Below are 25462 nucleotides of genomic sequence, written 5' to 3'. Positions count from 1 at the left end.
ACACCACCGATGTGATCTTAATGCTAAGGGATATCCAATGGGAAAAAAACTTTATACTGGTCACTACAGACGTGACGGCTCTGTACACATCCATAAGACACGAAGATGGATGCAGAGCCGCCAAGCTGTTTTTGGAAAATGAGGGAATTATGCCCACTAACCAAATAGAATTTCTAATTAAATGCATAGAATTTGTCCTCAGTAGGAATTTCTTCTGGTTTTGCGATGAATTTTTCCTCCAATTATGTGGAACCGCCATGGGGACCAAATTTGCGCCCAGTTACGCGAACCTCCTCATGGCCATGTGGGAAGATCAATACATATGGTCATGGGCTGGTCAGAGCGCAAATTTGGTCACATGGCGCAGGTATATAGATGACATTCTCTTTGTGTGGAAGGGTCCACAGGAAGATTTAGATATATTTCTAAAAAATCTAGACAATAACGAATTTAATCTTAAATTCACCTCCATTTCTAGTACCTCCACGGTGAACTTCCTCGACCTCACCATATACTTAGATAATAACATCATCAAAACAAAAAATTATTTTAAAGATGTTGACGCAAATAATTATATTCTACGGTCAAGCTGCCATCTTAATAGATGGATTACCAACATTCCATATGGACAGTATAGACGTCTGAAGCGCAACTGCTCTGATAATGATGTATTTCAGGAACAATCAGTGGTCTTGTCGAGGAAGTTCAGGGAAAGGAGATACAGAGAGGATGTCATCCATAATGCTCTAGAAAGAACGGCCAATACATCTAGAGAATCTATGTTAGCACCTAAACCGAAAGATAAACATTGTATAAATATTAATGTGCCATTCATCACACAATATAACAAGGATGCATTTAAAATTAATAACATCATTAATTCACATTGGTCTATCCTAAAAAATGATCCAATCATTGGGAAACACCTACCGGATAAGGTGAAAATGGTTTATAGGAAAGCACCAAATATCAAAAACATTGTGGCCCCTAGTGCACTAAAAGAAAAAAATATTGCTAATAACTCTGGCTGGCTGAATCCGACATATGGTTTTTATGGCTGTAAAATGTGTACAGCCTGCAATTTTAGGTCCAAAGTGACCAATAATTTTACGTCTTATGCTACTAAGAAAATGTACAATATAAAACAGCATCTCAATTGTAGATCAAACTTTGTAATATATCTCATTGAGTGCAGTTGCGGTCTTCAATATGTGGGGAAAACTATTCGCCCATTGAAGACACGTATACTGGAACATATTGGAAACATTAGGAGGAAACTCACCACTCATAGTGTTTCCAATCATTTCCTGCTAAACCATAACTCAGACCCAATAGGGTTAACTTTTAAGGCCATAGAACAAGTTATGCCACATTGGAGGGGTGGCAATAGACATTCAGCTCTGTTAAAGAGAGAATCCTTCTGGATGTTCGAATTAAATACCATGTCCCCCTCGGGCCTTAATTTAGAATTTGACATCAAACCTTTTTTATAAGTTTTTATAAGATTTTTTAATATTTTTATAAATTTTATAAGTTCAATCTTATATTTCCTGCATTAACCATTTGTTTCTATTCCCCCCCCAGGATATTTCATATTTTTTTATATTTTTTATATTTTATTTTGATCAATTGTATTAAAGATAGATCATATGATCACCAGATATTAGGATTAGTTTGAGTTGTTTTATTATAGGTTTTTTGAACTCTGCATATGTCAGATACAGAGGTTAATCAAACTGGGTATTTTCCCATGTATTGCCCAACACATGTGGCAATATAATACCTCTATTTTTAATGCCAACATTATTATGCACTAAGTACTTTAAAGACTATCACTAAGATATATCTGACTAAATTGGATATGATGTATTTAAGACATCATGCTCTTGTGTTACATAATTGTTCATGCTTATATATACGATTTGGCCAGTTTACATATCCTGGTATTTAATAATGTTTATGCACAAGTCAGATATGGCAAGGGCTTTTGAACGATCGCGATCTGCAGAACACATTTGCCCAATATATAAACGGACAGGCATTCAGCATTAAAGTCCCACTGACTGCCCTGCATGATCGCGTGTTCAATCACTCAAGCTATACATCAGAGAGTTTATCTGAGCAATTGTAAAGTGTCTACCAGCTTTTTTCAGTTAATTAATTTAATGCCAATTAGAGGGTGTATATATACTAGCTACACTGCTCACAACGTCACTCCTGAGGACGCCTAGGATAGGTGAAACGCGTAGAGTGACGCTGTCTCTACCCACCGGAAGCCTCGGATGCTGATGACGTCACTTCCGGTCGCTGACACGCACCCGTGACACGCACAGCAGAGAAGGAGAAAGATCCGAGAGAGAGATTCCATCCGGTGGCAGCACAGAGCGAAATTTGCAGAGATCATTGAGATCTAAAATGCTGTTTTTTATCTTGCACCATGTGAGTAGATTGGAATATAACTACTTCATTTATTAAATTGTCATACAGTCTACGCTATGTCCAGTGTTTTCCTACCCTAAGGTCAGCTGAGAACCACACTCCTCTGGCAACAACATACTTGACAGACTGACACCAGTTCGTAAAAGATACCTTTATGTGTCTGTATCCTACCTCACGTTTGTGAGTATTCTGTGTACACATTTTTGGGCTAGACAATTTCTTTCAACATTGTTTGCACAATATTGCACCATAAGCATTTTTTATGTGTTCCCACATGGTATGCGCTTCCTGATGATCCACTTGCCACTTCTTCAAACGAGGATTGAGAAAGAAATCCTACACCAGGTCACAGCTGCAATCAACCATTGTGTTTGTTTAAGTATCACTTTATCACTATTTTATTGATTATATCACTGTCTGTTTGTAAATGCATATGAGCGCCATTTTTGGTTAAACACCCCACATACACCTTGTAGACCAATGTTAGAATTTTTAACAGTTCAAGTAACTAATTATATTTCAGTTTATCGATTAAGATTGAATTCGCCAGACTTGCAGCTGCCATTAAATAATGTGGTGTGTAAAGTTCACTGTAAAATATCAAAACAGAGCTAAAACTCAGGAAATAAAGTGCATTTATGTTTGACATACCTTCCCTATTTACCAAAAACTCTGGTAAGTAGAAAAATTCTGGGATCAACTCTTTTACATCAGTCATTGATTCGAAGGAAGACAAACGCCAAGTTGTATTCATAGAATGAAAAGTTCTATCTGGAATATCAAAGCTTTGATCTAAAAATGTAAGAAAGGTAAATTAAAATTTTTACAAATAAAAGTGAAGATTTATGGCTATATTTACTAAGCGATCCTAAACCATATGGCAATTGACACCTACTCAACAGAACTAAAATGTAAATAAATTACATTAATGTTGGAAACAATGTACATTGAGATGAACAGTAAAGTTAAATATTCTGAGAGATAAAAAGAAATCAGTGATGTTTCACCCAATAATGGTAATTTACAATGTTATTCTCCTATTGTATCATGTATCCGCATCAGTTTGGGTCGATCAGCCCTATGACTAACTGCCAGAATCCTCAGATTAACAGGGAAAGAATGTGCGCTGTGTCTCGTGAAATATATACACACACACACACACACACACACACACACACACACACACACACACACACACACACACACACACACACACACACAACAAATGGAGCAGCCGGCACTCCCAATATCATAAACAGTTTGCGGTGCATGTCCTATACCCATAGTAAGAGAAAAGTAATCCACTCCAGCAGGAGCAGACACAAGACAGCACTCAAAGGTAAGTAAGAAAACTTGTATTCAAAAATAAACATAGCATGTTTGTGCTATGTTCATTTTTTAATACGTTTTCTTACTTACCTTTGAGTGCTGTCTTGTGTCTGCTCCTGCTGGAGTGGATTACTTTTCTCTCTCTCTCTCTCTCTCTCTCTCTCTCTCTCTCTCTCTCTCTCTCTCTCTCTCTGTGTATATATATATATATATATATATATATATATATATATATATATATATATACAGTGTTCGACAAACCTATACATTTGCTCGCCCCGGGCGAGTGGATTTAACCCCCGGGCGAGTAAATATTGGCCCAAGCAGCACACGTTTGGTACTAGGTGGCGAGTAGATTTTTTTGTGTGGCGAGTAGATTTTTTGCTGATTTGTCAACCACTGTATATATATATAAATACACACACACACACACACACATATATATACACATATATATATATATATATATACACACATATATACACACACACACACACACACACACACACACACACACACACACACACACAGACGGTCCTCGCTTTATGACATTTCCTTTTTCCACAAATGGCATACAGATACAGCGGTCGTTATTCGAACACTTCACGTGTTGTATACCCCGGAATACCCATGTCATGGAGCGGGATTTCTTCCAACCTTCTCGCCCCACCCCGCCTTAAGACACGAGTGCAGAAAATGGCATTTTAGTGTTAAACACTGAAATTGACACAGTAGCACAGTACACATTACAATTCATTCATTTCATAGCAGACAAAGAAACAGAATCCATGAAATTCAAACAAAGCAACCGCGATAAACACGAGTGCCTGGGGCGATTGGCCGTGTTAATGCCGCGTGGAGTACAGCAGCGCACACATAAACGGCTCTGTGATTTGTTCGAATAACGTCGCTGCATCTGTATCTCCAATGGGCATTTTTCTGATGACAAAATGCATTATCCGACACTCATGTGACATGACCTCAAATTTAACCAATCGGCCAATCACAAACGTGCAGTCAGGTGAAATCACAAAGCACAGTCTGTGTGAACGTTTTGTGGTGTATTTTTGCCCTTAACCATGTCTGACAAACAGAAAAATGCCAGCGATGTTTCTGCTCAAATACGGAATAGAAAGCCTGCAACTTTGGAGGTAAAGTTAAAAATAAGGCGTTCAGAGAAAGGAGAGACCAATACGGAAATTGGCTGCTCGTTGGATATCCCTCATACAACAATTGTGACCATTCTGAAAGACAAGGCCAGAATATTGGAGCATGATAAGGGCTCAGCTCTGATGCAAGCAAAAACAATAAGGCAATGTGATGGACTTATTGCCGAGGTTACAAAACTCATCACATGGCTGAAAGATCAATCCCAGCATTGTGTGCCCATTAATTTAGCCATAATTCAAGCCAAGGTTTTAAGTCTTTTAGAGGACTTTAAGCACTAGCATAGAGAAGGGTCCAAGGATGAAACATTCACTGCAAGTAGAGGCATGTTCATGCGTTTTAAAGACTAGGCAAACTTGCATAACATGAACATGACTAGGGAAGCTGCTAGTGCTGATGAGGATCCAGAAACAAACAGGTATGCTGGTGCACAGCTACTTTCAAAAGAGAAAATGGGCTGGAGAGCTGATGAAATCTACAAAAAACTTTATTGGCACATGGGTTAAAAAAAAAAAAAAAGCCGTAAAGTCTCTAACGCATTTTGCACTGGGTGGTGCTTTATCAAAGAGTGAATAATGAACATAGAATCAGGGTTTAAATATCTAATTCCCTTGGCACAAATCCTCAGAAAGGGGGCTGGGCATGACCGCTGTACACCTGTGATGATAATCACAATAGGGAGTCACATGCCATAAAATATCGAATCAGCGTTGTGTAATTAGACTCCTGATATAACTAAATATATCGGCGACTATACCTCAGATGGTCATGACGAGCCCGCACACACAAAGGGCAGTACAGCAGAAAAAATGATAACGGGCTAATAGAATACACATAAAGCAAGACAGAAGGAAAAACAATACAACCAACCCATAACTAAAAATCTAAATGGTGCATGATCCGAGATCCCTCAGATATATCAGATGTATAAATACCTATAAGAAAGATATAAACATGGATACTAAACCAATGAAACAAAAAGTTCATAAAAAATTGGCAAAACTTATCAAACTTTAAAACTAGTTGGGCTGACTCCTAAAGATATAATATACCCAAATAACTATTGAAGACATGCCTAGATGAGCTAATACGAGAATCAAACGAAACATTAAAATACAAATTAAAAACACACAACGTTTCAAAAATTCTACATTAAGGTGATTTACATATGCATGAATTAGACAAGGTTATTATTGATGTTATCTCAAATTTCATAGATGCAATTAATTTGGTTTGTGATAGCCATCCTTTATAATTGTCCACATATTTTGGTCTTATCATTAATCCTAGGATGAAATATTGGCTTTTCTTTAAATGAAAGTCCTGCATTATGGAGTCTGTCATTCAACACCTGTTTATATCACGATGAGTATGTATTTTGGCTTTTAGAATTCATCTATGCTCCAATAATGTATCTTCTTTCATTACGCTTTAGAAGTGACTCAAGTTACCATATGTAACCAAGGATTAGTGTTGTACTGGGTTCTAATATTTTAGAAAACCGGGTAATGAGTACCTGGGCAAAATCAATCATTTTACCCGGCTGGGTACTCGGTTGGCACTTACCTGCAGGGTGAGGAAGACTGCAGCGACATCTTGGAGTAGCAGCAGAGGTCCTGGTGGCAGTTGCAGCAACAGAAGTCTGTGTTCAGCTGGTGTGAGCAGCAGGAATACAGCACACAGCTGATGCCAGTGTGAGCCAGGGAACCATGTGAACGGAGCAGGAGTGTTCCTATTGGACAGCCGGCTCCTCCCCGGCTGTCTAATAGAAACGCTCCTGCTCCGGTCACATGGATCCCCGGCTCACACTGGTATCAGCTGTGTGCTGTATTCCTGTGGCTGCCGCCGGCTGAACACAGATTTCTGTTGCTGCCACCGCCACCAGGACCTCTGCTGCTGCTCCCAGATGTCGCTGCGGTCTTCCTCACCTTCCGTTGCCGGCTGTAGGTAAATGATGATGTATTTTCAGCTACTATTGACATTATTCTGCGCCAGTTCCTACCCGGTGCCGGGCACAGCGCCCTGCTGCTGGGTCCGGGTAATGTCCGGGTGGCTGAAAATGCGCCGGGTAAATCGGGTACCGGGTAATTACCCGGTGCTCGGTACATCACTACCAAGGATATTTGCAACACTTTTGTATCTATTTTTGAAGTGAAACTTCCTTAGTGGCACCTCATTCGTGATGGGGCAAAAAAGAATTGTGGAGACAGAAATGAAACGGATGTGACGTCAGTGCTGGCAGTTGAGGCCGGGCTGTGTTCTGGCTCAGCCCGACCCCAACACTGACATCACACCCGCTCCACAAATCAGATGCGGCGGCGGCGGCTATAGCCGCCGGCGCCGCTCCTAATCACCCCCCCCCCCCGAGCCCCACACCCCCCCCACCCGCTGACATGCGGCGGTGGCCGCCCTCAAAATTTAATTGGCAGCCGGTGATTCGCTGTCACGTAAGGTGTGTTAAGGGGTATTTAATTCCCCTCATCTGGCACGGGCTCTGTGGTGCTGCCCGCCGTGGAGTACGCTGCTCCGTGGTGGGATAGCTGAGGCCGAGGCTCCACCCCCTGCCCTGTCACTCCTGCTTTGGTAACGGGAGGAGTGGGGTAACGGGACCACGTGTCGCCGGGGGGGCTGGGAGTCCGCAGCTCCGTGTCCGAAGATCAGCCTGGGGTAGTGGGAGTCGGGAGGAGGGGGGTAGTGGGAGTCGGCAGGAGGGGGGTAGTGGGAGTCGGGAGGAGGGGGGTAACGGGACCACGTGTCGCCGGGGGGGGGGGCTGGGAGTCCGCAGCTCCGTGTCCGCAGCTCCGCCTGGGGTAGTGAGAGGCGGGAGGAGGGGGGTAACGGGACCACGTGTCGCGGGGGGGGGGGGGAAATGGCTGGGAGTCCGCAGCTCCGCCTGGGGTAGTGGGAGGGGGGGAGGAGGAGGGGTGGGGGGCACAACACAGAGAGACATTCACACAACACAGAGAGAGAGAGAGACACACACTGACTGACACTGACACACACACACACACACACACACACACACACACTGACTGACTGACACACTCACACACTGACTCACACTCACACACTCACACACTGACTGACACACGCGCACACACACACTGACTGACACACGCGCACACACACACTGACTGACACACGCGCACACACACTGACTGACACACGTGCACACACACACACTGACTGACACGCACACACACACACTGACTGACACGCGCACACACTGACTGACACGCGCACACACACACACACTGACTGACACACGCGCACACACACGCTGACTGACACACGCGCACACACGCTGACTGACACGCGCACACACACTGACTGACACACATGCACACACTGACTGACACACATGCACACACTGACTGACACACATGCACACACGCACATACATACTCACTGACTGACACACATACACACACTGAGTAACACACCCGCACATACATACTCACTGACTGACACATACACTGACTGACACATGTGTGCCGAGCACGCGCGTTATAAGTCAATTTCTGCGACAAAAGTCAAAGAAGTTTCACTTACTATGCGCGTGCACAGCACACACAGCTTTTTTATTAGATCATACATATCCAAATGTTACATACAGTATGGTTACTTGTTAGAGAAATAGCCTGTCCTTGATATATCCTATTTAGGGTGATATATTTTCAACTGAGTTTTTTTTTTTTTTTAAACAATTTTGATTCTTGTATTAGCGCATATAGTTATTTGCAGTGGTCGACAAATCACCAAAAAATCTACTCGCCGAACAAAAAACATCTACTCGCCACCTGGTACCACACGTGTGCTGCTTGGGCCAATAGGAGCTCGCCACGATGTTAAATCCACTCGCCCGGGGCGTGCAAATGTATAGGTTTGTCAAACACTGGTTATTTGGATATATTATTTCTTTAGGAATCAGCCCAATTAATTTTAAGGTTTGGTGTTTTCAAAAATTTGATGAACCTTTTTGTTTGACTGGTTTACTCTCCATGTTTATATCTTTCCAATAGGTTTTTATACATCTTAATATATAAATTCGAATGGTTAGTGCTAGATGTGATGAATGTGATTGGTCCGTTCGGTCTGCCCGCCCCCCCCGCGACTCTCATTGGCCAAGAGGTATGCTCCACTCCACTGTGACACACACATAGACACACACGTGGTCCCTGTGTCCGCCCGCCCATAGTCAGCCTCCCACACGACTCTCATTGGCCAAAAGGTACAGTGACATCACTGACACACACCTACTTCACTGTCATACACTTGCACTGACACCATACCCCCAGAGAACCCCTGCGGAGTCCTTGGTAACTTTCATCCATCTCACACTGTCACCCCTGTCTACACACACACTCACTGTCACCCCTGTCTACACACACACACTCACTGTCACCCCTGTCTACACACACACTCACTGTCACCCCTGTCTACACACACACTCACTGTCACCCCTGTGTACACACTGAGACCCTTGCTAACTTACACACACTCACTGTCACCCCCATGTGTACACACATACTCACACCTGACACCCTTGGTAACTTTCATCCATCTCACACTGTCACCCCTGTCTACACACACACCACTCTCACCCCTGTCTACACACACACACTCAAACTCACACTGTCACCCCTGTCTACACACACACTCACTGTCATCCCACACCTGAGAGTCATGCTTCTTAATTTCATAAAAAACATTTTCATTTAATAAAACGGGCTTCTCCCTTAAGGTTACCAAAATCTAAGTCCGCCCAGTTAAAAAAATCGAAGTCCGCCCAGGTGGACCGCACACTCGGCCGCACAACGGATTATTCTCCCTTATGTTTCAAAAATGCACCTCCGCAACAGCTGCCCGACACTCCCTGTGCACATGGCCGCCCGCACTTTATGGCCTCAGACACGACGACACTCCCCTGTAGCCACACGCCCGACCAACACATCACTCCCTGTAGCCCTGCACTGTCCCTTAACTTCAGCTTAACTTGCTGCCTTACAAATAACCTGTAGCTGTGCACATTCAACCGCCACCGCGGATGCTTGATTAACACACCGCCATAGCCTGCACACACTCCGGCACACACTCCCTAATCGCATTAACCAAAATCAACATAAAATTAATGGCGTGCGGCCCTACGCACTCTTAATTGCGATTACAAAATGGCCGCCCGTACCTTCACCTACGCACTCTTAATTTACTTTATAAAATGACCGCATAAGGTTACAACGCCCTTCTCCATTAAGGTAACCAAAATCCAACGGCCGCCCAATGGATTCTTCTACACTGGCGACACACTTTATTCGAGCTCGGCTAGTCCCACGAATTCGGGTATACCCGGGTGTATTGAGGTTTGTGACTGTTTTCTGCCCGAGTGCATTGAGGTATTTTCCAGGCAGGGATTGAAGCATTTTATTCCCGCTGGCTGCAATACTGCACAGTATATATATATATACTGCATTACAATTCATGAATTTATGCCATCTGGTAGACACGCGAAGCATTGCAGCCTATTAAATCCTAATCATTATCATTTAACAGATCAGCCGCCCGTCAGCCAGGCATGAACCCAGGCTGGGAAGGCAAACGCAACGGGGCTTGTCAGAGGTGAGGAGCGGCGCATTCCAGGTATCTGCCAGGTACATACTGGGTATTTGCTCGAATAAAGTGTGTCGGTGCAGTACCTTATCCCTTATGTTTAACATATTCACCTCCGCAACGGCCGCCCGACACTCCCTGTGCACATGGCCCGTACCTTCACCTAAGCAGTCATAATTTAATTTATAAAATGGCTGCATAAGGTTACAACGGCCTTCTCCATTAAGATTTGCAAAATCCAAGTCCAACCACTTACAACAATCCAAGTCCGCCCGGGCGGACCGCACACACGGCCGCCCAACGGATTCTTCTCCCTTATGTTTACAAAATCCCTTATGTTTACAAAATTCACCTCCGCAACGGCCGCCCGACACTCACTCTGCACATGGCCGCACGCACTTTATGGCCTCCTTCACTTATGGCCGCATTCACATTATAAAATGTCCGCCTTCACAACATGTGTCATTAACATTATCCAATGACACCCAGCCTACCTTACATTGACATAATAAAATGCCCACCTTCACAACATGTCCCGGTTTGGCAATTAAACATTTTCTCCCTTAATAACATTATTTCATTAAATATTTTTCCTACATTTCAACATTCATGATCCTCTTTACATTTATACATTCACCCACACACTACACAATCTTCATTCACACCTTCACGTTCACACAATTACATAACAAACTCTACCCATTTATACACCTTCATTCACCCAAATTCAACACACACATTACATTTCTACATTCACCCTCATTCATGCATCAACAACATACATTACCATCACCATAGCTCACCATCTCCGTCTGCGCTCCGCACGGCCATCTCTCTCTGCACTCCGCGGACGAATACCATTCTCCATCCCCCTTACCCTCATGCACAACGCGCATGTCCCGCCACCATACTACTTTATTACAAAAAATAAATTATTTTTTGTATACAAATTACCTCTTCATAAACACTATGTGACAATTTATACCAATGTTACCCTATACTATATTTCAATACCCACTCTTTCACCCCCCCCCAACCAACCTTCCTCTTTCTCCCCCCTCCCACCCACCCTTCCTCTTTCACCCCCCTCCCACCCACCCTTCCTCGTTCACCCCCCTCCCACCCACCCTTCCTCGTTCACCCCCCCTCCCACCCACCCTTCCTCGTTCACCCCCCTCCCACCCACCCTTCCTCTTTCACCCCCTCCCACCCACCCTTCCTCTTTCACCCCCCTCCCACCCACCCTTCCTCTTTCACCCCCCTCCCACCCACCCTTCCTCTTTCACCCCCCTCCCACCCTCCCTTCCTCTTTCAACCCCCTCCCACCCTCCCTTCCTCTTTCAACCCCCTCCCACCCTCCCTTCCTCTTTCACCCCCCTCCCACCCAACCTTCCTCTTTCACCCCCCATCCATGCCCCTTTCACCCCCCCCTCCCTGCCCTTCACCCCCCTCCCTGCCCTTCACCCCCCCCTCCCTGCCCTTCACCCCCCCTCCCTGCCCTTCACCCCCCCTCCCTGCCCTTCACCCCCCCTCCCTGCCCTTCACGCACCCCCCCTCCCTGCCCTTCACGCACCCCCCCCTCCCTGCCCTTCACGCACCCCCCCTCCCTGCCCTTCACGCACCCCCCCCTCCCTGCCCTTCACGCACCCCCCCCTCCCTGCCCTTCACGCACCCCCCCTCCCTGCCCTTCACGCACCACGCCCTCCCTGCCCTTCACGCACCCCGCCCTCCCTGCCCTTCACGCACCCCGCCCCTGCAATCACGGGCAACGCCGGGTATATCAGCTAGTCTGATATATCTGAGGGATCACGGATCACAAACCATTTGCCTTTTTATTTGTGTTGGTTGTTTTGTTTTTCCTTCTGTCTTGCTAAATTTAAATGACAGATACTTTATTCTATATTTGTACTTACAGTATATTGATCCAGAGGAAGGCAAACAAAAAAACTCCAGTGAAATATCATCTAATGAAATCTCATAAGGGGAAAAACAAATTCGTTCCTGACCCTGGATCCTTCCCATGTTTACTTATTTGGTATATCCCTGTATACGTTTCCTTTCTAAAAAGATGTCCAACCTTTTATGAACATATCTATTGTATCTGCCATCATAGTCTCCATGGGTAATGAATTCCACATTTTAACTGCCCAAAGCAGGGGTGCGCAGGATTTTTTTTCGGGGCTGCAGCGGTTAGAGGCCCCGAACTCTCTTCCCCAAGGCATTTAAATTAAATACCAGGTGACTGCGCGTGGCTTCTAACTTACTTACCGTGACTCAGCCACCTTCGGGTGACACATCGCCATGGCAACACGGCGTTACTTGATACTGGCACAAAGGTATATATATATATATATATATATATATATACACACACACACACACACACACACACACACACACACACACACACACACACACATTAGTACAGGGGAGCGCAATCTTTTTCTCCTGCGCCCTGTGTCGACTGTCCTCCTCTCGGCACGCAACCCCCTTAACCTAGGTTCCGCCGTTCTGGGCGTCATGACGTGACGTTGCCATAGCAACGCAACGTCACCTGATCCCGCAGCATTTCTATTTAGTTCGTTATCTGTTTCCACCCCTATTTTTGGATGATTATATCTTCTGCTCTATTGTATAAAGATTGGATTGCAGTGCTGTGGTTCTTGTTGGGCTCCGACACAGAATATAATCCACATGACAGTGCTGATGAGGAGGCAGCTAAAACTTTCCCTGCTAAATTATCAACAATTATAGAGGATGGTGGCTATTGCACTCACCAAGTGCACAATGTAGACGAGACTGGCCTCTACTGGAAAAAAACGACCAGTACAATCTACATGGCAAAAAAGGAAACATCTATGCCTGGTTTTAAAGTTGCAAAGGACAGGCTTACTCTTTTTCTTGAATGAAATGCTGCAGGTGATTTAAAGCTAAAACCTTTGCTTGTTTACCATGCAGAAAACCCATGGGCATTTAAGGGTTATGCAAAGACCACGCTTCCAGTGATCAGGAAGTCTAACCGTATGGCATGGGTAACAGGGAGCGTTTATGAGGACTGGTTCCAAAAGCATTTTATTCCTGCTAAGAAATTATATTGCAAGATGAATAATCTTGCTTTTAAAGCATTGCTAGTCTTGACAATGCTCCTGGCCATCCCGTGTTCCTCAAAAACTTACATTCAAACATTACGGTGGGGTACATGCCCCCCAACATCACATCATTAATCCAGCCTATGGACCAGGGGATTATTGCTTCTTTCAAGGCCTACCAGGCGAATTTTGGAAGGGTTTCAACATTCTGAATGCAGTGAAAAACATGGGTGAGACATGAAATGATGTGAAACAATCTAAATTAAATGGTGTTTGGCATAAATTGGGCCCTGATTTTGTCTCTGATTTACAAGGCTTTACATAGACAGTTGCAGAGGTTACTCAGTGTTGTGCAAATGGGTAGAGATCTCAATTTAGAGGTGGAAACAGAGGATATTGATGAGTTGCTGGCAATACATTCTAAGGAGTGAGGCCGAGCTTATAGTGCCGGCGACGTCGCACGAAAACAAATACATTGCCGCCGCGTACGCTTAATAGTGTGCGCGACGGCGACAAAGCGACGGAGCAACGTCCCTTGAACAAATCAAATTACCGGAATCCCGAGACCCCGCCGCCCGGCGAAACATAACTTTCGCCGGTGGCGACGGCAACGGGTGACGTCACCCACCGTGTCGCCGTCGCCAACGACGGCACTATAGGCAAGGCCTTAAGCAATGAAGACCGGCTGCAATTAGAACAGCAAAATATTACAGATGAAGAGGCACAACAATCTGTTGAAGTGATTCCTCCTCATAAATCCTTAACAACAAAACTGTTGTGTGAGGCATTTAAGCACATTGATAGTGCTTTGGCCATAGTTGAAGAAAAATGACCCCACTTCAATCAGTCGAGGGATGTCCAACCTAATCAGCTGTTACAGAGACATCTACAGGCAGAAAAATAAAGCATCTGTCCAGACTTCCTTAAAGCTGCAGTTCAAGCAGTATCCTGAATGTGTGTTTTTTTTAAATAAATCAGTTCTGTAGTAAGAAAAAATACTTTTAGCATTTTCTGTTTAAAAAAAAAACAACTTTGAAAGACCAATTTTCTTGTATTCTATTTTAACAAGCATGTTTGCTCCTATAGCAACCATTTACATTCCCCAGATCTAAAGATGTTGCCAAACTTCGTCTATCAATAGACGGAGAACGAATTGACTGGCAGCTGTGCAGTTCTTTAGGTAAGTAGAGATTGCCCACATGAAACTATTGAAGTAAAAAAAAAAAAAAAAACCCAGGAGCTTGAACTGCAGCTTTAAAGAGCTTCAAGAAAACCAAATCATCAACTCTAACTAGGACTCCTGGGAGTAGTCCATCTACATCAGGCATGTCAAACCTGCGGCCCGTGGGCCGCAACGGATATTTTTGCAGCCCGCTCACAACCAGCGCGGCGGTCGTGTGTGTCGGCGAGCGCGTGGGCAGTGGTTAAAAGTTTTGGCCGCGGCAGAAGCGAGCGCGGGTGTGGGGGAAGCGAGTAGCACGGGCGGAAGTAAAATCTGGCCTGCAGGGGCTGGAGGCGTACGGTGGTCGGGTGCAGTCAATCTGCACTCGTGACGTGTGTGGGAGAAAACGGGGGCGGAGTCAAAACCCCGGCGGAGATACTGCATTCTCCATGAAGCCTGGTAAACCTGGGGGGCGTGTGTGTGTATATGAGTGTGTGTGTGTGTGAGTGTCTGAGTGTGTGTGTGTCTGAGTGTGTGTCAGTGTGTGTGTGTGTGTGTGGTGTGTCAGAGAGTGTGTGTCTGTCTGAGAGAGAGAGAGAGAGAGAGAGAGAGAGTGTCAGGGAGAGGGAGAGAGAGAGAGTGTCAGGCAGAGGGAGAGAGAGAGAGTGTCAGGCAGAGGGAGAGAGTGTCAGGGAGAGGGGGAGAGAGAGTGTCAGGGAGAGGGAGAGAGTGTCAGGCAGAGGGAGAGAGAGTGTCAGGGAGAGGGAGAGTGTCAGGGAGAGGGAGAGAGTGTGTCAGGGAGAGGGAGAGTGCAGGGAGAGAGAGAGAGTCAGGGAGAGTGAGAGATTGTGTGTCAGGGAGAGGGAGAGTGTCAGGGAGAGTGAGAGAGAGAGTGTCAGGGAGAGGGAGAGTGTCAGGGAGAGGGAGAGAGTGTGTCAGGGGGAGAGAGTGTCAGGGAGAGGGAGAGTGTCAGGGAGAGGGAGAGAGTGTCAGGGAGAGTGTCAGGGAGAGGGAGAGTGTCAGGGAGAGAGTGTGTCAGGGAGAGGGAGAGTGTCAGGGAGAGCCTCTGTCCCTGTGCCTGTCCCTGTGCCCCTGTCCCTCTGTCCCTGTGCCTCTGTCCCTCTCTCTCTGCCTCTCTCTCTCTGCCTCTCTTTTTTATCTTAACTGCCCTATACCTACACCGAAATAACCTATTCTGCTTTCTTCCGGATCTGACTCAAGTTTCTCACGGGGGACATCGGAAGACAGGTAGGAAACACCTCCCCTTACTGTATAGTACCTTGAGGGACTACGGATCAGGTAAGATTCCAGGCGGGATTGCTGCTTTGGAAATCAAGAGGGGCATCCTGACACTGGTTAATGGGTTCAAAAGTCATTCACATCTGGCTTTTTTTTTTGTTTTTTTGTTTTGTGAGGCGCACACACACACACACACACACACACACACACACACACACACACACACACACACACACACACACACACACACACACACTACTTTTCGAAATAAACCTACGTTTCTATGAAAATGTAAGTTTTTTTTTTTTTGCGGCCCACCTAGACTTAAACCTTGTTTATTTGGCCCTTGTTAGCATTTGAGTTTGACATGCTTGATCTACATCATCTCCAAGAAGTCCTTCCCAATCCAGTCAAAGAAGCCCTTCCCAATCCCCTCCAAGATACCCCCAAGCACCTTCTCCTTTCCACCAATAATTGATATTGCTTATACACATACTGTACTGTGTAATTTTAAAATACAGTACTGTATTCAATAAATATAATCTTTATACATCATAATTGCTGTGAGTACTGCATATATTATTGTCCAAGTACAATACTCTGGGTCATTGTGTGTTAAACAGGCCTTCAGGAATGTAACCTCAATGTATAAGTGATTCTATGGGAAAATGGGTTTCGCTTTCCGACGCTATTTTCAATAAAGCATGTGTCGGATAACTGAGGACTGTCTGTGTGTATGTGTACACACACACACACACACACACACACACACACACACGTTACTACATACATGGGCCTCTTGTTTCATTCAGTTCTATTCACTCCTTGATGAAGATTATACACACATGCCTGCCTTTAATCTTGGGCAGTCAGTAGACTGGGTCTGCCCCATTAATGTCATTGACCACACTCCCAAAAAGTCCCTTAGAACCACCCCAGAATTCGGTTAGCCCAATCAACTCCATTCCAAATGTACCATACAGTGCCCCTCTGGAGCCCTCTCTCTCCCTCTAAATGCTGCAGTTAGGTCTAATATCTTGCTTGCGGAAATATATCTGGCAGCTTCATACTGTATATGTATGAAGAATGTCAGATTAATTTATTTTATTTTACATTAATTAGCAGGCAATCAAGAGATGCAAAGGAGGGTGGTTAGTGGGAGGAAGCAGAATCCCTTAAACAAGGAGTCTCACTTCTAAATCAAGAGGGTTGGCATACAGTACTGTATATGATTATGTGTGACCATCCAATTGATAAGATGGCTAAATACTTTAATAAATTAAGGGTTCACAACAGAAGTTTCAACATGTATTTTTTTTTAGATTTCAAAATGTATTTTTTTTTTTTTTTCCTACCTGTAATGTTACCAATTCAACTATTGTATGGCCATGCAGGTTTAATGACGGTGTGAAAATAGACAGAAAATACGATTCTAAAATGTTCCAAAGCTGTCAAATTTCTGCACAAAACTTTATATTGGGCCACTAACAATTTTCTTCAAATTCATATTTTTATGGATTGATAGATTTTCCTAAATCCTACTAAACATGTAGTTGATGCTACTAATCAAACCAAGAGGTTTAGTTGAAGGCAGTAATGGCTCTAAAATGTGTTGGTTTAATTTTTATACCTTTGTAAGGTTACCTGTAATCCTGCTAGATACTTGGATTTCAGCTCTTTGGGAACTACTGTACAGTATATCACTTTCCAAAGAGACACATTGTGACATAGACTTTAATTTTTTTTTTACTTAATCAACAAGTTAAAATATGGCAATTTGGCTTTTGTTTCTTTTGCCACATAATATGTAAAATAGAAAATAGTGAAGGTTCAGATACAGAACCACATGAGCATGTGATACATGTACAGTACAGCTCTTCTCCGAAATGCCCCATTAACATTTACTAAATCGCTCACCAATGTGGGTGGCACTGACTTGATGCATTTCTACACTGATGCTAACTGGCATAAGATCAATTTAGCAGCAAAATGGTCTTCAGTATCTCTTAATACAGAGCCCCTTTTTGTAAACAAACACTGTGCCACATTTTACAAACAATCCAAATTGCTAAAACTGTTAATAAAGAACTGACCTTGATATGCTAAGAACATTTTGGTAAAAGGAGGCATTCTAACTAGAAAATGAAGTACGGTCCCACTGTTCGAGTAATGGGATCCATAGTGGTATGGCTGCACTGCAGGCATTGGGTCATCTTCTCGATCTCCTTTACAATACTCGTCTTCTAAATACTGAAATAAGGAAAGGGTAAACATGATACACACACTATCAAAGAGAATGAGAAGATTCTTCATGCAACTGTTACAAATTTATTTTGATGCATATGGTTGACTATCAGAAAACTGTATCTTTACAAACTTTGGTTGTCAAATGTTATGGATTGTAGACATGGGATTAGGAAAAAAAAATCAAATCAAAAGGGGTCCTTCCCAAGACACTTACAAAAAGTAAATAACATTTAAATGTACTATTCTATTTGGGATACAAGAAGGTAATAACGGGCCCTCTAGGTCTTATGCAAAAATATTAAACGTTTAATGCAAAAATGTCAACGTTTCAGCTCCACGTGTCTGCTATCATAATATATATAATATATATATATATATATATATATTATATATATACACACTCACACACATATACACACATATACACACACACACACATATACATACATATACATACATACACACACACAGTTGTGTGAAAAAGAAAGTACACCCTCTTTGAATTCTATGGTTTTACATATCAGGATATAATAACAATCATCTGTTCCTTAGCAGGTCCAAAAATTAGCTAAATACAACCTCAGATGAACAACAACACATGACATATTACACCATCATGATTTATTTAACAAAAATAAAGCCAAAATGGAGAAGCCATGTGTGAAAAACTTAGTACACCTTATGATTCAATAGCTTGTAGAACCACATTTAGCAGCAATAACTTGAAGTAATTGTTTTCTGTATAACTTTATCAGTCTCTCAAATCGTTGTGGAGGAATTTTGGCCCACTCTTCTTTCCAACGTTGCTTCAGTTAATTGAGGTTTGTGGGCATTTGTATATGCACAGCTCTCTTAAGGTCCCACCACAGCATTTCAATCGGGTTGAGGTCTGGACTTTGACTGGGCCATTGCAACACCTTGATTCTTTTCTTTCTCAGCCATTCTGTTGTAGATTTGCTGGTGTGCTTGGGATCATTGTCCTGTTGCATGACCCAATTTCGGCCAAGCTTTAGCTGTCGGACAGATTGCCTCACATTTGACTCTAGAATACTTTGGTATACAGAGGAGTTCATGGTCGACTCAATGACTGCAAGGTTCCCAGGTCCTGTGGCTGCAAAACAAGCCCAAATCATCACCCCTCCACCACCGTGCTTGACAGTTGGTATGAGGTGTTTGTGCGCGTAAGCTGTGTTTGGTTTTCGCCAAACATGGCACTGTGCATTATGGCCAAACATCTCCACTTTGGTCTCGTCTGTCCAAAGGACATTGTTCCAGAAGTCTTGTGGTTTGTTCAGATGCAACTTTGCAAACCTAAGCTGTGCTGCCATGTTCTTTTTAGAGAGAAGAGGCTTTCTCCTGGCAACTGCTCCAAACAAACCATACTTGTTCAATCTTTTTCTAATTGTACTGTCATGAACTTTAACATTTAACATGCTAACTGAGGCCTGTAGAGTCTGAGATGTAACTCTTGTTTTTTTTGCAATTTCTCTAAGCATTGCACGGTCTGACTTTGGGGTGAATTTGCTGGCTCCTGGGAAGATTGGCAACTGTCTTGAATGTTTTCCACTTTTGAATAATCTTTCTCACTGTAGAATGATGGACTTTAAATTGTTTGGAAATTGCCTTATAACCCTTCCCAGATTGATGGGCAGCAACAATTGCTTCTCTTAAGATCATTGCTGATGTCTTTCCTCCTTGGCATTGTGTTAACACACACCTGAATGCTCCAGACCAGCAAACTGCTACAACTTCGGCTTTTATAGAGGTGCTCACACTTGCTGATGATCAATTAATCAAGGGCATTTGATTAGCAGCACCTGTCTGCTACTAAGCATCTTAATTCCTATGGAAGCAGTAAGGGTGTACTTAGTTTTTCACACAGCTTCTCCATTTTGGCTTTATTTTTGTTAAATAAATCATGACACGGTGTAATATGTCATTTTTTTTGTTCATGTGAGGTTGTATTTACCTAATTTTTAGACCTGCTAAGTAATAGATGATTGTCATTATGTCCTGATATGTAAAACCATAGAATTAAAAGAGGGTGTACTTTCTTTTTCAAACAACTGTATATATATACACACACACACACACATATATATATATATATATATATATATATATATATATATATATATATATAAATATATATATATATAACACGTTGATTTTGGTGTCCTGTGTTATCTTTAATACAGGTTTTTTCTATGCCACTGTGTGCTGTCTCTCTGTCATCGGACCAGTTCTGGCTACTATGGTAAGTATACAAGTTTAAATATATATATACACACAAATATATTGTATATTATATTATATATACACACATATATATTCACACACACATATATATATATATATATATATATATATATACATATATATATATATATTATATATACACACATATATATATATATATATATATATATATATACACACACACACACATTATATATATAATTCAGCGGACGGACACACACACACACACACACACACACACACACACACACACACACACACACACACACACACACACACACACACACACACAGTTACCAGAGTAGCCAGAACTGGTATGGTGACAGAGACAGAGCACACAGTGGTATAGAAAAAAACTGTATTAAAGATAACGCAGGACACCAAAACCAACGTTTCGGTCCTCAACAGGGACCTTCCTCAACTACCCTGAGGAAGGTCCCTGTTGAGGACCGAAACGTTGGTTTTGGTGTCCAGCGTTATCTTTAATACAGTTTTTTTCTATACCGCTGCGTGCTGTCTCTCTGTCACCGGACCACTGGACCAGTTCTGGCTACTCTGGTAACTATACAAGTTTATTATCTGCTTTATGGGACAAGCATCAGAATTTTGAGAAGGCTAGTGTGCAACACTGTTTTATATATATATATATATATATATATATATATATATATATATATACATACACACACACACACACACACACACACACACACACACCTTATGTTGCAGTTATAATTTACTAAATCTGCAGATAATATTTCCACTATTTATGGTTTGTTTGGACTCCATTCCTTCTGCACTGTTACTTATTGTACCATACACTTTCTATTCACATTGTTTTATGTTTGCCTTAAGGAACAGGACGAAAGTTTTAATTTACTTCTGTCAATGTGCCATCTTCTAGTCTACAGTATGTCAATGTGCGATTTGATTGTTTGGAATAACTATACTGTACATGGGTATATATGATGTACAATAACACCCATTGGTTAAGATTCCTGAAGAAGCAGCTCTTGCAAGATGTGTTGATTTGAGCACAGGAGCGGAAAACAAAGTGGACGCTGGAATGCACCACCAGGAAATTGAGACGAACGGATGAGAGGCCATGATGTTACACGTGAGGAAGCAGTCAGCGAAGTTCCCAGGTCACCAGCTGAGTATCAGCGTCTCCTCAGACTCTCCATGAATAATTAGTTCTATTTTATGTGATTACCACCGAGTTACATTCATTGTGTGCCACTATTAAGATTCTGGGCGTCCATTCCTGCAAGATATAAACTGATCCTCTATTAAGGACATCCTCTAAGTACTTGGTATTTGCTGGAAATTTGTGAGTGCACAGACTGTTACCGTGCAAATCACTCATAATTCTATTGGTATTGTCTGTAGCAACCCGGAGTTCTTTTATAAACTATATTCACATACTTTGCTTTAAGGATTTTGATTAAGAATACCACTATATTTCACATTAGTTGGCTAGAACCTTATTTCTGAGGTAGCACCTTTATCACCTTATAACTATATGCTTTTTAGTTATTATGACCCAAAATATGATGTACTTCTATTCTAATTAAATACGGAGTACCATGGTACAATTTCTCGCTATTTGTGAAGTCAAATAGCCTACTGTATCTATTTATATTGTGTTGCCTAGCTGCCACCATTGATTTTGGATTATGTACAAACACGTTTAACACTGAACAATGGTCTGATATTGTCCAAAATAAAATGCTAATTAAACAATTTTTCAATTTGAGGTGTACATTGATATAGTTTGTTATCTGGGTTGTGTTTTTTGAAGGAAAGGCGGATCCTTCTTTTGTAGCAATCTATGCTTACTATTTTTTGTTGTCTACAACAATGTTTTCAACTTCAATTTTTCTGGCCTCCATTACGATAATTTATTTTCACTTAAAGTACTCAGAAATATTTACTGTAACTATACCATGACTGCAAACACACTTACAATAGGACTTAAATATAACAAGACACTTCTTTTATCATTCCATCTGTGATAAATATTTTGAGAGGTAATTATATAAAAAAAAGTTATAATTTTTAGTTTTACCGACAAAGAATCTGTATTATGATAATTTTTATTGTTATCATAAAAAATACCTTGTAATTCTCTACATAACGATCTTCCTTTTCTTTCGACTGCACTGCAATAGGCTTTCCTAGATTTCTGTAAGAAAAGAAATAATTGCTTTTAGAAACAATTCTAAAGAACGAACAAACAAGCTATTGAAAGCACAATTAAAACATCAGCATTATACACCCACCATAGAGTATTTTGGTCCCTGAAATTACAACTCACACGTTTGACATCTATACGCATAGGGGCCATTACAGTAATAATAAAAACGGAGTTCCAGCGTATATGCTTGCAAAGCACGATTCCTGAATGATTAGTGAAGAATCTCATTATACTGCAATAACAATACACAGCAGTCCTCAAGCTTCTCGCATAGCTGTAGCTACATTCATTATTGTAAGGGCAATATGGGCAAAATCTTAAAAATATAGCTCCATCATTTGTTCATACAGTACAAATTTCCCTCAAAAAAAAAAAAAAGGGTGTGAGCATTTTGTCACTCTCTAGTCATGCAAAATGATAAAAATCTACATATAATTTGTGACAAAATGCAATGCAGTGTGACTTAGAACGTACTGTATGTGTATGTGTGTGTGTGTGTATACATATAAATATATATACACACACACACGTGTGAAAAAGAACATAATAACAATCATCTGTTCCTTAGCAGGTCTTAAAATTAGGTAAATACAACCTCAGATGAACAACAACACGACATATTACACTGTGTCATGATTTAACAAAAATAAAGCCAAAATGGAGAAGCCATGTGTGAAAAAATAAGTACACCCTTACTGCTTCCATAGGAATTAAGATGCTAAGTAGCAGACAGGTGCTGCTAATTAAATGCCCTTGATTAATTGATCATCAGCAAGTGTAACCACCTCTATAAAAGCTGTAGTTTTAGCAGTTTGCTGGTCTGGAGCATTCAGGTGTGTGTTAACACAATGCCAAGGAGGAAAGACATCAGCAATGATCTTAAGAGAAGCAATTGTTGCTGCCCATCAATCTGGGAAGGGTTATAAGGCAATTTCCAAACAATTTAAAGTCCATCATTCTACAGTGAGAAAGATTATTCAAAAGTGGAAAACATTCAAGACAGTTGCCAATCTTCCCAGGAGCCAGCAAATTCACCCCAAAGTCAGACCGTGCAATGCTTAGAGAAATTGCAAAAAAAACAAGAGTTACATCTCAGACTCTACAGGCCTCAGTTAGCATGTTAAATGTTAAAGTTCATGACAGTACAATTAGAAAAAGATTGAACAAGTATGGTTTGTTTGGAGCAGTTGCCAGGAGAAAGCCTCTTCTCTCTAAAAAGAACATGGCAGCACAGCTTAGGTTTGCAAAGTTGCATCTGAACAAACCACAAGACTTCTGGAACAATGTCCTTTGGACAGACGAGACCAAAGTGGAGATGTTTGGCCATAATGCACAGTGCCACGTTTGGCGAAAACCAAACACAGCATATCAGCACAAACACCTCATACCAATTGTCAAGCACGGTGGTAGAGTGATGATTTGGGCTTGTTTTGCAGCCACAGGACCTGGGAACCTTGCAGTCATTGAGTCGACCATGAACTCCTCTGTATACCAAAGTATTCTAGAGTCAAATGTGAGGCCATCTGTCCGACAGCTAAAGCTTGGCCGAAATTGGGTCATGCAACAGGACAATGACCCCAAGCACTCCAGCAAATCTACAACAGAATGGCTGAAAAAGAAAAGAATCAAGGTGTTGCAATGGCCCAGTCAAAGTCCAGACCTCAACCCGATTGAAATGCTGTGGTGGGACCTTAAGAGAGCTGTGCATATACAAATGCCCACAAACAATGAACTGAAGCAACGTTGTAAAGAAGAGTGGGCCAAAATTCCTCCTCAACGATGTTAGAGACTGATCAAGTCATACAGAAAACAATTACTTCAAGTTATTGCTGCTAAAGGTGGTTCTACAAGCTATTGAATCATAAGGTATACTTAGTTTTCCACACATGGCTTCTCCATGTTGACTTTATTTTTGTTAAATAAATCATGACACAGTGTAATATGTCATGTGTTTTTGTTCATCTGAGGTTGTATTTACCTAATTTTAAAACCTGCTAAGGAACAGATGATTGTTATTATGTCCTGATATGTAAAACCATAGAATTCAAAGAGGGTGTACTTTCTTTTTCACACAACTGTATGTATGTATGTATGTATGTATATATATAAATACATATATATATATATATATATATATATACACAGTGTTCGACAAACCTATACATTTGCACGCCCCGGGCGAGTTGATTTAACATCGTGGCGAGCTCCTATTGTCCCAAGCAGCACACGTGTGGTACTAGGTGGCGAGTAGATTTTTTTGTTCGGCGAGTAGATTTTTTGGTCATTTGTCTACCACTGATATATATATATATATATATATATATATATATATATGTGTGTGTGTGTGTATATATCTATATACACACACACACACACACACAAACAAGTAGAGACCGCATAAACACCTCTTATAAAGGATATTTATAAGACCATTAGATGTACTCAAAGATAGAGAAAATGGTCGGTGCTCTGAGAGAATGTTAAATATAACACAAGCAAAACAAAGAAGTCTCAATGGTGAGCACTAAAAATATTCCCAGGAATTATAATAAACTTTAATGTTACATTAAAGTTTGTTATATTGCCTGGGAATATTTTGAGTGCTCATCATTGAGACTTCTGTATTATATTTACATATATATATATATATATATATATATATATATATATATATATATATGTAAATATATATATATATATATATGTAAATATATATATATATATATA

The 25462-nt window shown here is 41.8% G+C and overlaps 1 protein-coding gene across 1 annotated transcript in view; it reads right to left on the bottom strand.

Annotated features, from left to right (window-relative positions):
* Window positions 1-25462, bottom strand: part of LYST (lysosomal trafficking regulator) — a 377263-nt gene that overhangs the window by 41419 nt on the left and 310382 nt on the right. The window contains 3 exon segments of the mRNA XM_075594997.1: window positions 3091-3231; window positions 18126-18282; window positions 22657-22723. Coding sequence (XP_075451112.1) covers window positions 3091-3231; window positions 18126-18282; window positions 22657-22723 — 365 coding nt within the window.

Source organism: Ascaphus truei, chromosome 4, assembly GCF_040206685.1.
Source record: "Ascaphus truei isolate aAscTru1 chromosome 4, aAscTru1.hap1, whole genome shotgun sequence".
Lineage (NCBI taxonomy): Eukaryota > Metazoa > Chordata > Amphibia > Anura > Ascaphidae > Ascaphus > Ascaphus truei.
This window is presented reverse-complemented; position numbering and strand designations above follow the sequence as displayed.